General features: G+C 42.9%; 1 protein-coding gene across 1 annotated transcript in view; it reads right to left on the bottom strand.

Annotated features, from left to right (window-relative positions):
* The window catches only part of NFX1 (nuclear transcription factor, X-box binding 1), a 70,839-nt gene extending 59,257 nt beyond the window's left edge, over positions 1-11,582 (bottom strand). The window contains exons 1-3 of the mRNA XM_059818436.1: positions 11,524-11,582; positions 3,328-4,377; positions 649-810 (exon numbers count right to left, since the gene is read on the bottom strand). Coding sequence (XP_059674419.1) covers positions 649-810; positions 3,328-4,377; positions 11,524-11,548 — 1,237 coding nt within the window. The 5' untranslated portion in view covers positions 11,549-11,582. The remainder of the gene's footprint in view (positions 1-648; positions 811-3,327; positions 4,378-11,523) is intronic.
* Positions 11,583-15,310: the final 3,728 nt, after the last annotated feature.

Raw genomic sequence — 15,310 nt, 5'->3', positions numbered from 1 at the left:
AGTGTGTCTACATCACACAATTCAACACAGCAGAGAGGCTGCAATTCAGCCTTAACTTACACCAAAGCATTCAAAGGGCAGAATGTAGTGGTATAAGAGTTTCAAAAAGTTGTATAATACAAAGAATCTGAAACCGGTTAAGCTAATGACAAAGGCAGAAGCCTTCTGTCTTCTCTGAATTTCATTTCACTGCATGGCATCAGTGACGGATTTCAAGAATACTTTATCTGAGAACAGAACTAAGAAGTGGTTCAGTAAAAGCAGACAAGTAATGCTTGGAGTGCTTCTGTTTGACTGCTCAGCCAAGCACAGATGAGAGAAGATGAGACATTTCTTGGTGTGTAAAAAGACAGCCACAGAGCTTTGCATCTTGATGCACTGATTTCATTGAGTGATCTTATAGTTACGTATCCAAACCTGGAAATTCGTTTTAGCTAGAATACTAGAAAGAATCAAAACAGTTTGGATGCTTGACATAATCCTCCTAAGAACCCTGAAAAAAACATTTTTTGTTTAAAACTTGCTTTGTTTACAGCTTACTGGTTACCTTAGACAAGATTTTTAAGTAGTTTTCCAACCTAAGAAACAGATGAATTTTGCTATTATATATGTTCGAGAGAGAAAGGGTGTGCAAGAGAGAATACCAACCTTCAGCTTGTGAAGCTGGTGATCGTGCCCACTTCTTAATGCAGTTCAGGTGGAATACATGGTAACAATTCTGACAGCTCCACACCGGGGCTACTATTCGGACCACCTCACAGCATACCATGCACTCGTATTTCTCTGTGGTCAGCTGTTCAATCAATGACCCTGCAAATAAAATATTACTTGTGCGTGAAACGTCAGCTAGCTGAGAAACAAAATTCACATGAAATTCCAAGATTTCATTTCAATTATAACAGAACTTATTTTTCCTGTGTGGCTATAAGCAAGATATTAGTTTACTCCTGGAAGACTCCAGTTTGATACTTGGTATGCACTTCCCTAGTTTCAGAGCAGGAAGAGGGAGTATGAGATTCCTATAAAAGTGGCAACAATAATTCCTGTTGATGAATAGCAACCATTCTGATCTTACAAATTTGTTAATAGTTTTAAGCTTGGCAGAAGTTTAAGACTTTACTCATCACTTTATATGGGAAATTTATCTTCGCATAAAGTTTAAACCAAAAAGCTTAAAAGCTCTTAACTACAGAAGTTTTAGCCAAAATCAAATTTTATTCCCATCCTTGAGTATTCCTGGAAGGCCACGCAACAAATATTAACAGTGAAGTACCTGGATTACAGAAATAAGCCCCTCATAAACTGACTGCTTTAGGAGTCGAATTACTGGAAAACTATAGTCAAAGTACAGGGCCTTTTGAGCCATATGAAACAACTTGAAAAAGTACTTTGAAAATAAAGCAAGAACTCCCCATGAAAGACAAAAGAGCCTGAAAACAGTTAGATTTGCAACCGTAACAAAGACAACACATAACTTCAGTTCTGCCAGATTAACTCTCCCATCAAGGTAAGGCCACCAAATACACATTTAGAAGTGCTACTTGATCTATGCCCACAGAATTTTAAAATGTCTTTATTACGAGTGTAAAAATGTACTATTTTTAGATGGTGCCAATACAAGGGAAGTTAGAACTCATAACAAAGGACAAAAAATGAAAGTAACAGAAGAAAAATTACTATCAATTCAAAATGTGCTTGTACCACACATGACTGAAAGCAAGCCCATGGATGCCTGGAAACTTGGAAGAGTTGACACTGTTTGCGCTCCTTAATAGGACAGAAGCACTTACAAGCGTCTTTTCCAGCCCTCCTGCATCAAGGACCACAAGATTTAGAATTAACAGTCATTTCTGCTTTTGGTATCCCACGAATATTACCTGCTGCAAAGAAAGCATCCCCACCTAAAACATACTGCTTTTTTCCAGAATACTAACGCTATACTGTACTCAGAAAGGACAGCTGTCCCATAAATAGTTAAAAAGCACAGACTCAGTCCCCTGAAAATAGTGGCAGATACCGTTTCCAAAATAGCTCCCAACTAAAGCATGCAAAGAAAGACTGCCATTTTGGAGGCAAGTTCCCTCTAAAAGATTACTGCTTCTCTTCCTGCTTATTGCTTATGATGTTTTTCATTTAATAATAATGCTGGGAGAAAGACTGAGGTATCTTTAATTTTATGTTTTGAGTAGAACCCAGGAGCATTGAAGTTAACGTATTTCAGTTAGAAAGGATCAAGGAGGATCCTGATCCTTGAGCTTCCCCTAAGGGAATAAAGTTTCTGACTGGAGCTATCTTATGCTTCCCAATTATGCTACTATTTTCTCAGCTCTGAAAGAGAAGAGACCCTGAGAAGCAAAATCTTCAAAAGATTCAATATCACAGTTAAGATAACAGGAACTAGTCTACCCATCTCTATCATTCTGGGCAGCAGGAGATCAGGTTGAGATGCTTTGTAAAAAACCAACTGAATATAATTCTTAGTGTTTGTTCAACTGGAAAGGGACCAAAAAAAAAACAAACCAAAAAAACATCTTTCTTTCAGAGGCAATAAGGAGAGAGAAAACAGGACGACTTCTGCTGGATGCTATGAATAACGTAAGATTATTTTTTCAGTGCACACTTAAGCTTATCTAAAACAGTAAGAAAAAGCTACCTAGGTTGTCTAGAAACAGAAACCAGTAATGTGGTAGTCAAGAGATTCAGCTGATTTCCATTTAATGTTCTCAGTCCCTAATGGTATGAGTTGGCACAAAATTCACTCAGAGAGTCAAAACCTGTGGGTCTGCTTTACACTGTCAACGGCACACATTTCTATTCTCCACTTCCAAAAATAGTATCCAGAGACTTTCTCTATTTCTAATTACCTTTTGATACTACCGTTGCAAAAAAAGGGCAAAAAAATCCAGTTAGAAGCAGAATACAGTTCCTCTACCTGGCATTTTCCTACTTCTACATACAACATGAGAAAACTTCTGCAAAAATCAGTTTTAGGATTGTCCCCCTCAGGTCCCATTGTTCAGAATGCTCAGAATTTTACTCCCAATTCCCGCAATATACATGTTTTAACTTGGTACCTGGCCAGGGCATCATTTGCAGTTTGGTAGTAAAACAAGAAAAACTTTAAACAAAATCTGTTCTTCCTTAGTAAACTTACAGAACACCTCCCCACTCAGAAACCACACATTTACATTTAATTCTACCCTCTGAAACTGATACTGACCTAATGTGAAATAATAAGCCTCTTCAGCTAGTCAAATGTGAAGGCAGTTTAAATTATTCCAGATCGTATCTTTAATACGGGAGTACAGGACAGTCTAGAAAGCTTACCTGTATGAGTTTCTTTGTTTTTTGGTACATCACTTTGCTTTTTCCAGTACTGGGTCCAGCTGAAATGAAGTGCAGGTGCCTGATCGCCCTTTAGCAGGAACTTTCTTCCATTACACCTGACAGAATCAGACAACTGATGCCTGATTTCACTGGTCAAGTTTTCATCATTTTTGTGAACAGAGAGTTCTTTCTTCCTCTCATTTTTCTCTTTTGGAGTATATGCAAGAGAAGACTTCTTACTTACTTTTGTATTTTTACTACGGTGAGAATCATGTCTTTTCTGACACTCCTTTTCTACCGGGGGTTTATTCCACACAGGCTTCCGGGGATATCTTTTGTTTACGTAATTGTAGCCTTTCTGCTCATCCCCGCTACCAACAGGCGCATCACAGAATGCCTTTCCAACAGACGATTCTGAAGAGTCAGACTGAGTCAAATCCAATGATGGAACGTTTTCAAACAGCTCTACTTTCTGTTTAGAGCTCACTCTCTTTTCCCGGTCATGTACTTGCTTTCCCTTCTCCCTGAAACCTCTTCCAGATGCATGCATCAGATGTGTTTTCTTTGGCTTTGCTCCTCTGCTATCTGCATGAGGTACCTCCCTGTCACTCTCTGAGGAGAGAAAGTCATTGTACCCTCTGGGAGGTGCTCTTCTCCCAGGTACTATGGCAGCACCTGAAACTCCTGGATCTGCAGCAGCATCAGCAGTACTTTGCCTTATCTTACTTCTAGTACATGTGCTATCGTTTCTTGACCTGTGCCATCTCTGGCTTTGCAAGCTGCGATTCTTCAAACTTTTACTGGTACCCAAATATTGGTGGAAGTCTTCAGAATTCCCATACTGACTTTCTGGATTACAAAAGCCATGATGCTTTGCGGAAGAGCTTTCATAATCTGGACCTCTTTCAGAAGACACACTAGGAAATGGTAAATTACTTCTATTCTGACTGCCATTAGAGTCTTTCCTATCTTTATTTACCCAGTTTATATCTGCAGGTTGTCTTTCTCCTGGAATGGAATCAGCAGCATCAGGATTGAAATTCAGTGCACCTAAAAAGAAAAAAAAAAACAAAAAAACACACCTATAAGACTATTAAATAGTAAACATTTCTTTTCAGCAAAATTGCTATACATGCAAAGGCCCAGAAGTTCAATCAATCCCACACTCGACAGACCAACTGCAAACAAGTTTCCAGAAACTGGAGTTGAATCATGCAGTGCTTTGTGGAAGTTACCTTCTCTTGTCATCTTCAGAGAAAGTCTGTGATGACCCAGAGTTAAGATAAGAATATAAAAACGTAAGGTGAAGAAATACATTTGAAGCAGCACTGTACGTATAAAAGACATGCAGGTGCGATAATCAGCATTTAACATGTGCTGAAGTTTTTCCTAGCATGTTTACATACACACACAAATCTGAAGAAAAAGGGGTCCTTTAAATACAATGTCTACATCTGAGATTTTAATATTACACAGAATTTTCAATATGAATTAAAATCCATCAGCCAACGAGTAGCAGTAGTAAATGCTTGCAGGAACACTGTTCTACATACAGACACATTAAATGGTAGAGGGACTACGCAGGGCAGCTTTGCAAAATGATTTTTCTGTTACAACATCACCAACATGAACCATGCTTCTACTTGAGAGGTCTCCTGTCATTTTTATGTCTCTGGATAAAAGAAAGAGGTGCACCTTAGAAATCCTATGTTGCTCAATTTCGTACCACATCGTGCCAGCGGGCCACAGGAATTATCAGGTGAATATCAGGGACAGTTTAATGGGCTGTGGCAGACTGGTTAGGTCTTAAACAGCAGTGTAAAAAAGAGAAGAGGCTACTAAAATCTCTCATGGAGGCAGTGCCCATTTTACAGGTTAGGTAGGTTACCTCTGACAGTAGGGCAGGTGCAGTTTATTCCTGGTTCAGGACAATTCAAAGAAAGAATCAAGCACTATGAACATAAGAGACTCTCCGAAAGGCTCATGCTATCTGGGTCTCTCAACTACCTATTATTTTAACTTTTCAATAAAGATTGTGGAAATTAACATTTTGAACACTTCAAAGCATTAACTTTTTTTTTTTCAGTGAATTTCATTTACTTTCAAATGAGAGAGCTTTTTTTTAAACCTCTAGGAATAGTCATAACTCCCATGAGGGATTTGGTGGCCAAAGAAAAAAAATATAACATACAACTTTGTGGAAGTGAAGCTTTAAACTTACTAAAAGTTAGGAATTTAGAATTACATTTAAGGATTTCTTAACCACATAACCTAATTCAAACTTGTTTTTAAAGAGAGACTCAGTTAAAATAACTTTGTTTTTTTGTCTTTGCAAAGACGATATATATAATTACATATTATTATATATCATTTATATTTACTATACTAATATATATTAATGCTATAGTATGTTATTAATATAACATAGTATATCATATTATTATATGCTATGCTATATAATATTATATATTATTATTACACTAAATACAAATGGCAAATGCAAATTGTTTGTGGGGGATTTTTTAAGCTGTAATACTAACCTGATTTTGAGACAATGGCATCAGAACACCAGACAGAGATCTTTCAAAACAGCTGGGGATTGAGTTAAGAATCAATCTTAACTCAGGGGGAAGGGACGTGGAGAGGGAGGTGCTGAGCTCTTCTCCCTGGGACCCAGTGCCAGGATGCGTGGGAACTGCTCGAAGCTGCGTCCCTCAGGGGAGGTTTGGCCTTGACATGAGGAAAACTTTTTTTACCGAGAGGGTGGTCAAAGCCTGGAACAGGCTTCCTGGAGAGGTGGTCGATGCCCCGTGCCTGTCAGTGTTTAAGAGGCATTTGGATGATCCCCTTAATAACTGTGCTTTAACTTTGGTCAGGCAGTTGGACTCGATGATTGCTGTAGGTCCCTTCCAGTCCTATTATCAGGACTGCAGAGCCTAATAGGTACAAAATATTAGGCTTATACATCTGGAAGAATCTGGACTGCAAGCAGCTTCCTTGGAAACATTCTGTTTTTCTCATCTTAGCACATGTATCCTGTGTAAAGAACTCAAAATATAAAGTTGTCCTTCTTACTTTCTACAACTATACTTTCAGGTTTTCCAATGTTTTGCCAGTTTCTTTTCTATCACTAATAAAGAGGACTACAAACATGAACTGTAGTCCTTTTACATTATAATGTAAAGAGCAGTCATTCAGTATAGATTACTTAAAATAGAGTTTCATATATTTTGATTTGAAGATAAGATACAATCCTATAATTACATACAAACGTTATTTGAAACAACCCATTTTATTAGTTCGTTTAAGATTTCTTTTGGATACCCTAAAATTTAAAGTCTGATGGATAGACGTAACAAGGTAAACCAAATGGCTTCTCAATGTTTAATAAAAATATATTTTTCAAAAATCACACAGCTTGGCTCTAAAAGGTATATTCTGTTATTAAAGACCATTGTTTCTTCGGTTATGAGATGTGGTATGTAAAATGTATGCATGAATTACAAAGATTGCTGCAGAGGGCTTTCAAATGAATGCAGTAAATAAGCTTGAGTATGTTTTGCAGATCAGTAAAACATACTATCTTATACTGACATAAAAAACATGCCGGACATGGCTTTAACATGCTGCTTTTCTAAAATACAGTCAAATTGATTTTTGAGCATGGCCTTCAAGAAGCATAACCAGGACTTGAAATGTAGCTGTGGAAGTGATATTTTTGAAAGCACTTTCGAAATAATCTATTAAGTTTGAAGAAACAGATGGGAAACCAGGATTCAGATATTTAAAAGCACCTCCAAAACATGAATAATTCATTAGGACTTTTTATATCACCCATGAATAGGATTCCTATTCTTACAGTCAGCTTTTACATTAAAAAAAAAATTCCAAAGAACTGGTAACTTCTACTAAAACTGATTTCTGTCTGCCAAGACAAGAAACAGCAAAATGCAGATACAAGTGTAATAATCAGTAGCTAACATTGGCTCAAATTTCCTGACACATTTACATGTACATACACAAAAATCCCAAGAAAAAGGGAACCTCCAAAGCTAGATTCCAGCCTGTATTTCTATAAAATAAACAAAGAAATTCACAGAAACAACCCCTACATTGCAGATTTTAATACCCCTAAGAGCTTGAATGTGAATTAAAACCAAGCGTATGAAAATCATATGGTTTCATGCCTGTTCTTCCTCATGAGGGGGAGTGCAGAGGGAGGTGCTGATCTCTTCTCCCTGATGGCCAGCAATAGGACGTGAGCGAATGGCTTAAAGCTGTGTCAAGGGAAGTTCAGGTTGGGCAGTATTAGGAAAAAATTCTTCAATTAGAGGGTGGTCAAGCACTGCAAAAGGCTTCTCAGGGAGGTGGTCATGGCCCCAAGCCTTTCAGTGTTCAAGAAGCATTTAGATAACACTCTTAGATATCTGGTTTAACTTTTAAGTTGCCCTGTGTTGAGTCAGGAGTTGGCCTCAATGACTCTTGTGAGTCCCTTCCAACTCAGGATATTCTATGATTATACGTTCTGTTTATATACTGGCTCCCAGTAGAAGACAAAGGAAATTTCAGGACGGACGTCTTCAGTTTTAAAGCAATTCAAATAAACTATTCTTTCATCTAAAGACAGATGACAGTACAGAGTGAGTACACAACAATCTATTTGTGTCAGCACTGCATATATCCAGACAAGAACTGGTCCAGTAAGCTGACAACAAAGCGCAAGTTACAGGGAAGACACTCCCTGAAGGTCTTATGGTACCTATATTACACTGTACCACAAAAAAAAACCAACCCAGGAACGGTGCATTATGGAAATCTGAGGCTTTTCGCTTCGCGTTGGAAGCTTTAAACCTCTTCCTCACAGAACACCAAGCTTGATCTTTCCTGTCTTCCTTGATCATTTTATATACTCACCTACTGCATCCTATCATTTGCAGAGACGACACAGATCTACAAAAGGCTGGATTTCTTCCTAAACAGGAGTTACAGTTTCAGGCTTAAAGACTCAAGCAGTGCAACCCATTTTCATGCAAAACAATCTGCCTGCCCAAAACTTATTGTTTATAAAAGATATGCTCCCTTCCCACAACTCTTGCCAGAAATTGTTAGAGAAAGATTAACACAGAATATCATCATTACCGTAGAATCACAGAATGGCTGAGGTTGGAAAGGACCTTTTGAGATCACCTAGTCCAAACACCCTGCTCAAACAGGGTCAGCTAGAGCAAGTTGCCTGCGACTGTGTCCAGCTGGGTTTTGAATATCTCCAAGGACAGAGAGGCCACAACCTCTCTGAGCAACCTGTTCCAGTGTACAACCAACCTCACAGTAAAAAGGCTTTTTCTTGTGTTCAGATGGAATTTCATGTGTTTTAATTTGTACCTGTTACCTCTTGTCCTTTCACTTAATACCACTGCGAAGAATCTGGCTCCTTATTCTTCACTCCCTCCCATCAGGTATTTGTATAGAGCACTAAGATCACTCCAAGCCTTCTCTTCTCCAGACGGAAGAGTGCCAGCTCTCTCAGCCTCTCCTCATATGAGGGATGCTCCAATCCCTTAATCATCTTCGTGGCCCTTCACTCCAATAAGTCCATGTCTTCCTTGTACAGGGGAGCCCAGAACTGGACACAGTACTACAGGGGTGGCCTCACCAGTGCTGGGCAGAGGGGAAGGTGCACCTCCCTTGACAAACTGGCAATGCTCTTCCTCATGTAGTCTAAGATACTGTTGGCCTTCCTTGCAGAGAGGGTGCATTGCTGACTCATGGTCTGCTTTATAGTCCACCAATGACCCCAAGGTCCCTGTCTGCAGAGCTGCTTTCCAGCTCATTACCCCCCTGTGTATATTGGTGCACAGTGCTATGTTTTTGTCTTTTGATGCTATTGTCCAAATTCAGTGCATTCGCATTTTGAACAGAACATGAAGTTTCAGCTAGCCCATTTCAAGATGACATACAAGAAATACACAAGTAGGGAAAGAAGTACAACTTCCCCGTAAGTAGCTTCATCATCCTAAGAGAAGTACTTACTAGAGAATGGATTTTGCATAAGGAGAATAAACATATCACAAGTTTTCACTTTCCTGTTCACCCTTACAGTGGGCTACTCAATGCTTTATAGCAACTCCCTGATATCTTCAGTTTAATGATGCATTGTACCACGTATAATGACCCACCTGTCATCATGAAAGCAAAAAAACAAAACTACATTCAACAGCAATTACGGCAACGGATGGGGAAAAAAAAATATCTACTAACAGCTATTAAACACAAGTACCACCTGTCCCTTCTGAGTGCACTGGACTGGAAACTAGAGAGATATATCAATGTGAATAATGATTCTACAATGGCCTTTTTTCTTATATTCTTCCCCTTTGCTTCTTATACTCGTTCCCTGGGTCTCAACAATCGTTCGCTATTGGCAAAATATCCTGGATGGGCTGCACACCTGCCATGACCAAAAACTGTCATTCTTTGACCTCAACTGCTTCCCCTGATCTACCCTGAGAGCAGAAATGGCTTTCATATTTAAGTGCTCAAAATCATACATTCACTCTGTCCATGAAGTTGCAGGTCAAAAGCCAGTTTCCATCCTAATACTGCACAAGCACAATTCGAAACTTACCTATGAGATAATTCTTGATAACATAATGTGTATGACCATAACAAGGAATGAACTCCAGAACTTAATGCCATGTGAGAATATCTGTGTTAGCTGAAGTATTATAAAGCAAATGTAGAAATTGTGTACCACCCAGACTAATCTACTGCTTTTCAGTAAAGCTATTTTTAGCTCAGTATACCTATTTAAGACCCTTTATTCCAACACATATACTCTGTACAAAAGGGACCGGAGCTGACTCACAGCCTGAGAGCATGGAAGATAAACAGACAAGCAGACGTTTGCCTGCACCAGCTTCTCTTTACTGAAACTATCAGTCTCTGCTCTCTGAACCATGTCCCAGGCTACTCCACTTCCCACAAGGCAGCTATGGACCCGTTTTCATCCCATCAAAAAATGAACCCAAGTAACTTTTCCGTCATGATAGCCAGGCAGCCAAGAACAGAGGAGAGGAGACAGAAGATGCTATTTGGGATGTAGGCTAATGATAACCCTAATCTGAATTAACATCAGGGTGCTGCAAAAGCAGAAATTCGTATTTTCTCCTTCATCCCAGCCACAAAAGCCCAGGATTCTTCCTGGCTTTAGATCTTAGAAATCTAACAACTCTATAAACAATGAAATGAGTTAGCTCACCAAGTGACCCCAAAGCGACATTGATTACCTGAAAAGTCTACCCAGACTGCAAGAAAATCGAAACACAGGATGAAAACACTAAATATCATGAATGACTCTGGGCAACAGCGTTAATTCTAGTTACACGCTCAAGACGCAATTACATAAGGGTTCTTCCATCATTAAGTGCCTGTAATACATGACAAATCATTAAATGCGAGGCTGGAATATGGATCTTGAAAGGCTGTTCACCCTCCTCCTCAGCAGCCACACCTAGTAAAACGAAAGTTAGTCTGAATTAACCCTGCGTTATAAAAGTCAGCAGGGAAAAACAAACAAAACAAACAAAATCTTTTCTTGCACTTGAGGCGTCCGACCCCGCTCCGGGCCGGCTCCCCAAGCTGCTCTCCACCCGTGAGCCCCCCCTCAACCACTCCGGGCCGATGGCACCCGCTCCAGGCAGCCACCTCCTGCACGCCCCGGCCCTCTGCTCCCACACCCCGCCGAGACCCCACGAAACGCCGCAATTCCACAGCAGCCCGTGGGGCTGGGAGAGCCCAGGCGGCCCCGCGCGGGCACCGCTGCTGGTGTCCACGGGCAAGCGGGAAGTTTTCCAGCAACCAGCCGGCTCTTTACGTTCTTCCTGGCGTTCCCCTTCCTCTGCCGCACGCCAGAAGCCCGCGCGTCCCTCGGCCGGCGAAGTTTCCCCGCCGCGCCCTGCGGCAAAGGCGAGCCCAGCCATTTTGAGCGCCGCGAAGTTGCGGCGGGCGGGGCGGCGGCAACAGGTGGTACCGCAGCCCGCTCCCCTCAGCGCGCCAGCGCTCGGCCGCCACCGCCACGGCTCGACCCTCTGCCCCGCGGCACCGCTGCGGAGCGCCGACTGCTCCTCCCCTCCACTCCCGACCCACCGGCCCCCTCTCCCCAGCTCCCCCCGCCCCCAGCACAGCAGCCGCGCTTACCTGCGCCGGGCCGCGCCTCCGCCATGCCAAGGCAAACCGTCCCCTCCTTCGCGCGCCGAGGTCCGGCTTCCTGGCCGCCGCGCATGCGCACAGCCCGTCCCTGCGCCCCCCACGCCCCCCCCCCCCTTTCCCGGCGACGCGCAGGCGCACTGGGGCTCCGAGCGCCAGCGCGCGAGCAGAGGCGGGCATGAGGCGGGAGGGGCGGGAGCGCGGCCGGGGGCTCGGCGGGGCGGGCGGAGCTGCGGCTGTCGGCGGCGGAGGAAGCGGGAGGTCGGGAGGCGGGTCTGGGGCTGCGGAGGAGGGGGAACGGGACACTCACGGCGACAGCGCTGGCAGTACACCGGCCGGTGGGCTGGCGCTCGGCCTGCCCGCTGCGGCCTGTCTCAGCGGTGCTGGCTGCGTTTCAGAGCCCGGCTGAGGGGGCCGAGGGCAGGAGGGTGGGTGCGGGCCAGCTCGTCGCTCTGTCTCGGTGAGGAGAAGAGGTGCTTTCTCTAGGCAGGGGGTAGAAAGTAGGGAAGTGTCATCAGGCTGTGGCACCCTGCGTGCGCTGCTGGAGGGAGGTGTCATCCCAAATGGGTGCCGGAACGTAAGCTCCCGTTGGAAAACCCACGCAAGGATTCCCATACTACAGCTGCAGACAAATCTTATCACGCTCCAGCTACAAGAACTCCGTATAACCGCACGCTTTGTCATACTGCGGGTTTCGGCACCGGTGTTTAACCGTGGTATGATTCACACCTCCCTGCAGAGGTTTGGGGTGCCATGGTTACCATACGTCTGCAGGACAGTTCGACGCCTGCACTGCTGCAGTGTGGCTCCCGAGTCCTCACAGAGCTGCTGATCTTCTCAGACACTGCAGAGTAAGTTCACAATTCCATAGCATCTGCAGCTCTGAAGAACGGCACCTCAGGAGCGCTGCTGCCCCAGTCTCTGCGTTCTGCCCTCCACACCCTCCTGGTGAAATTCTCCGCTCAAAGTTCCATTTGCCGCACAGCTCTTCCCCTCCTACCGGGAAAAGTTCATGGCTCCAAAGCCCTTAAAGAACCAGTGGGCTTACTGTAGAAACACTAGCTGTTGAAATGCACCCCAGACTCCTGCCACTGCTGCAAAGGAAGCTTGCGAACCGGTATGGCAACGGCCTTATGAAGATGCTGCATGTTTTGCCATTGGATTTTGAGTGTGTTTGAAGTGCTTTGCTGTACGTAAACACTGACCATCTGAGGTTGCAAGGAAAGGTGTGTGGCAGTGGCACCCTTTCAGAGGTGATGTACGGTTTTCCTGCTGCTGTCAAAAAACTTGCGATAGTCCTCTGGTTCCCATAGACTTCTCTGTCGCTGCTGTAGAGATGTGACCACAACATTCGCATAGAACTACAAATCTTTAACACTGCTTTGCATGAATACCACAGCACTGCCACTTCAGTGTCCACACTCTGTTTTGCTACCACCAAAAAACCAGTTGTGGTATGGAAAAGCACTATAGGGATTGGCACCTGTATGTGCTGCTGCGCAAACACCAACAATTAGGTCTATACAGCTTTTCTTTTGTTCCCCTTTTTCCCTTTTTATCTAAACAGTTCTGAGGTTTTTTTCTTTTCGTGTCTCAAATTTGCATTGGGCCAATCCGAGCCACTCCTGATAGCCTAACTTAATTGCCCCGCATTTCTGTACAGGCATGTGGTTTTATTCTCTTCTTTAATTTGGCCAAAATAGTCTTTTTATCTTTTCCTCATCATTTCTCCTTTTCAGTGCAGGGATAGGGGCAAGGATCTCCCCACTATATCATACACCCTCCCTTGAAACAGATTTTTTGTTTCTACTTTGTCATGCTTCAATATTTATCTCCCCATCCTTTTGCCATTTATCACTTATTTCTCAGTGGCTGCTTTTTTCCATCTGACCAGTATGACTGTCAGGAAACTCCATATGGGAAGTAGAGCTGGGAGCTGAGAGTCAGCAAATTCCCAGGGTGGTGGGAAGGGACATGGGGGAGATGTACTCAGGGCCCTTACAGTCACGGATCTCTCCTACGTGCAGCAGGGATTCTGGTAAACTCCCTTCAAGGGAGAGGGGAGATGAGGTAGGGAAGCAGAAGGAAGGGAGTCCCTAGCCATAACTGTCAGTGCCAGCATGCCAAGGAATATAGGTCTGCTAATAGAAACATATTCACTCCTGAACCGGCATCATGGTATAGTCATTTTTAAGGACCAGCCAGCCCATGCAAGGATCAGTGACCACTCGGGAGATGGCTTGACATGAAGAGAGTAAGGTTGGCATGATTCTGAGATTCTGGTGAGGAAGACAAAATGGACTACTGCCGATCACCTGCAAGTCTAGATGTTCAGCATGAGTCTCCTGCGTCCACACAATACCCTTTTGTGCAAAGGATTCCCGGAGTTCCGGTTTTTTAAAGGAGCTGTTCCTAGGTGTTTCCAAATGCCATTGGGGTTACAATCCCTGCGGCCAGAAGCAGTAGTTTAATACAGTACTGTGTACCCCTCCAGAAGGCAAGTGAAGAGTTATAAGGTGCTGGGGGCATAGTCCGTTGTGGCACACAGTGATGTTCTGTCTCTTTTGTCCTTTCCTGCCTTACATAAAGCCCTTATAGACAAGCAGAAAAAAAAGTCCACCAGCAGGTGCTTTCATTTAAAAAAAAAAAAAAAAGAAGGAAACTACCAAAAAATGAAGAAGCTTGTTAAAAATGGAGGGGCAGCTAAAATAATTGTGTCTTTGAGGGTTACATGGAAGCTTTAAGGATACCATACTGGAGGCTCAGGGCAAATGCATATAAGGGGAAAAAGGAACCTGCCATGATTAAGCAGCAGGGACAAGGGAGCCTGTTGCTGGGGACAGCTTTTCAGAAGCATCCTTCCAAAAGCTAAATTTAGACCTAAAATTGAAAATAGAATCCGAACTTGTGACAGATGAAAAGTAAACCACACCATGAGACAGGCCAAAAGGGTTTGAGGAACAACTTGCATAAGGCATAAAATCTAATAATAAATCTCTTTTCAAACACTTCAGGCCCTGGAAGCCTGCCAGACAGTCTGCAGCACCAGGAAAATGAAAAGAAATTTAAAGGAGCATACAGAGAAAATAACAGAAAATTTAAATTAATTCTTTACATCTGTGTTCACTACAGCAGAGCTGGACGAGATTCCCAAGCCAGCCCTTCTTCTTCATGGGGGGACTCACCAGGGGTTGTGTCTTGAAAGAGTCAGCATGGAACATACAGGTAACTGAACATATAGGCAAAATTAATAGTAAGGAATCACAAGGACCAGATGGTATATAACCAGCAATTCTAAAAGAATTCAAGGGTGAACTACAAACTGTCCTGTACAACCTCTAGTATAAAACTGCTTTGGTGGCAGGAGACAGGGATGTGTCAGCTGTAACGTCAACTTTTTAAAATGATGCCATAAGAAATCTAGAAAAGAACAGGCCTGATGTCTGCAGGCAATTTAATGGGAACTGTATGATAGATTAGAGTTAGTGAGCATATGCATAAAGATGCTGTAATAGGGATGAGTCAAAATGGCTTTTGTAAAGGGAAGAGCTGCCTCACAATCCTACTGAAACGTTTCTGAGTCAACAAGCTTGTGGCTAAGGGAGGTAGACCCTGGAATCCTGACCATGGATTTCTGGAAGGTATTTGGAGAGGTCACTCATCAAAAGCTCTTAAAAGTTAACTGCCAAGAAATAAATAATTGCAGGGGTAAATAACTGGTTGAAAGACAGGAAATGAGACAGTAGGAGTCAATAGTCCATTTTCACGATAAAAGGAG

This window comes from Gavia stellata, chromosome 6 (assembly GCF_030936135.1).
Source record: "Gavia stellata isolate bGavSte3 chromosome 6, bGavSte3.hap2, whole genome shotgun sequence".
Classification (NCBI taxonomy): Eukaryota; Metazoa; Chordata; class Aves; order Gaviiformes; family Gaviidae; genus Gavia; species Gavia stellata.
This window is presented reverse-complemented; position numbering and strand designations above follow the sequence as displayed.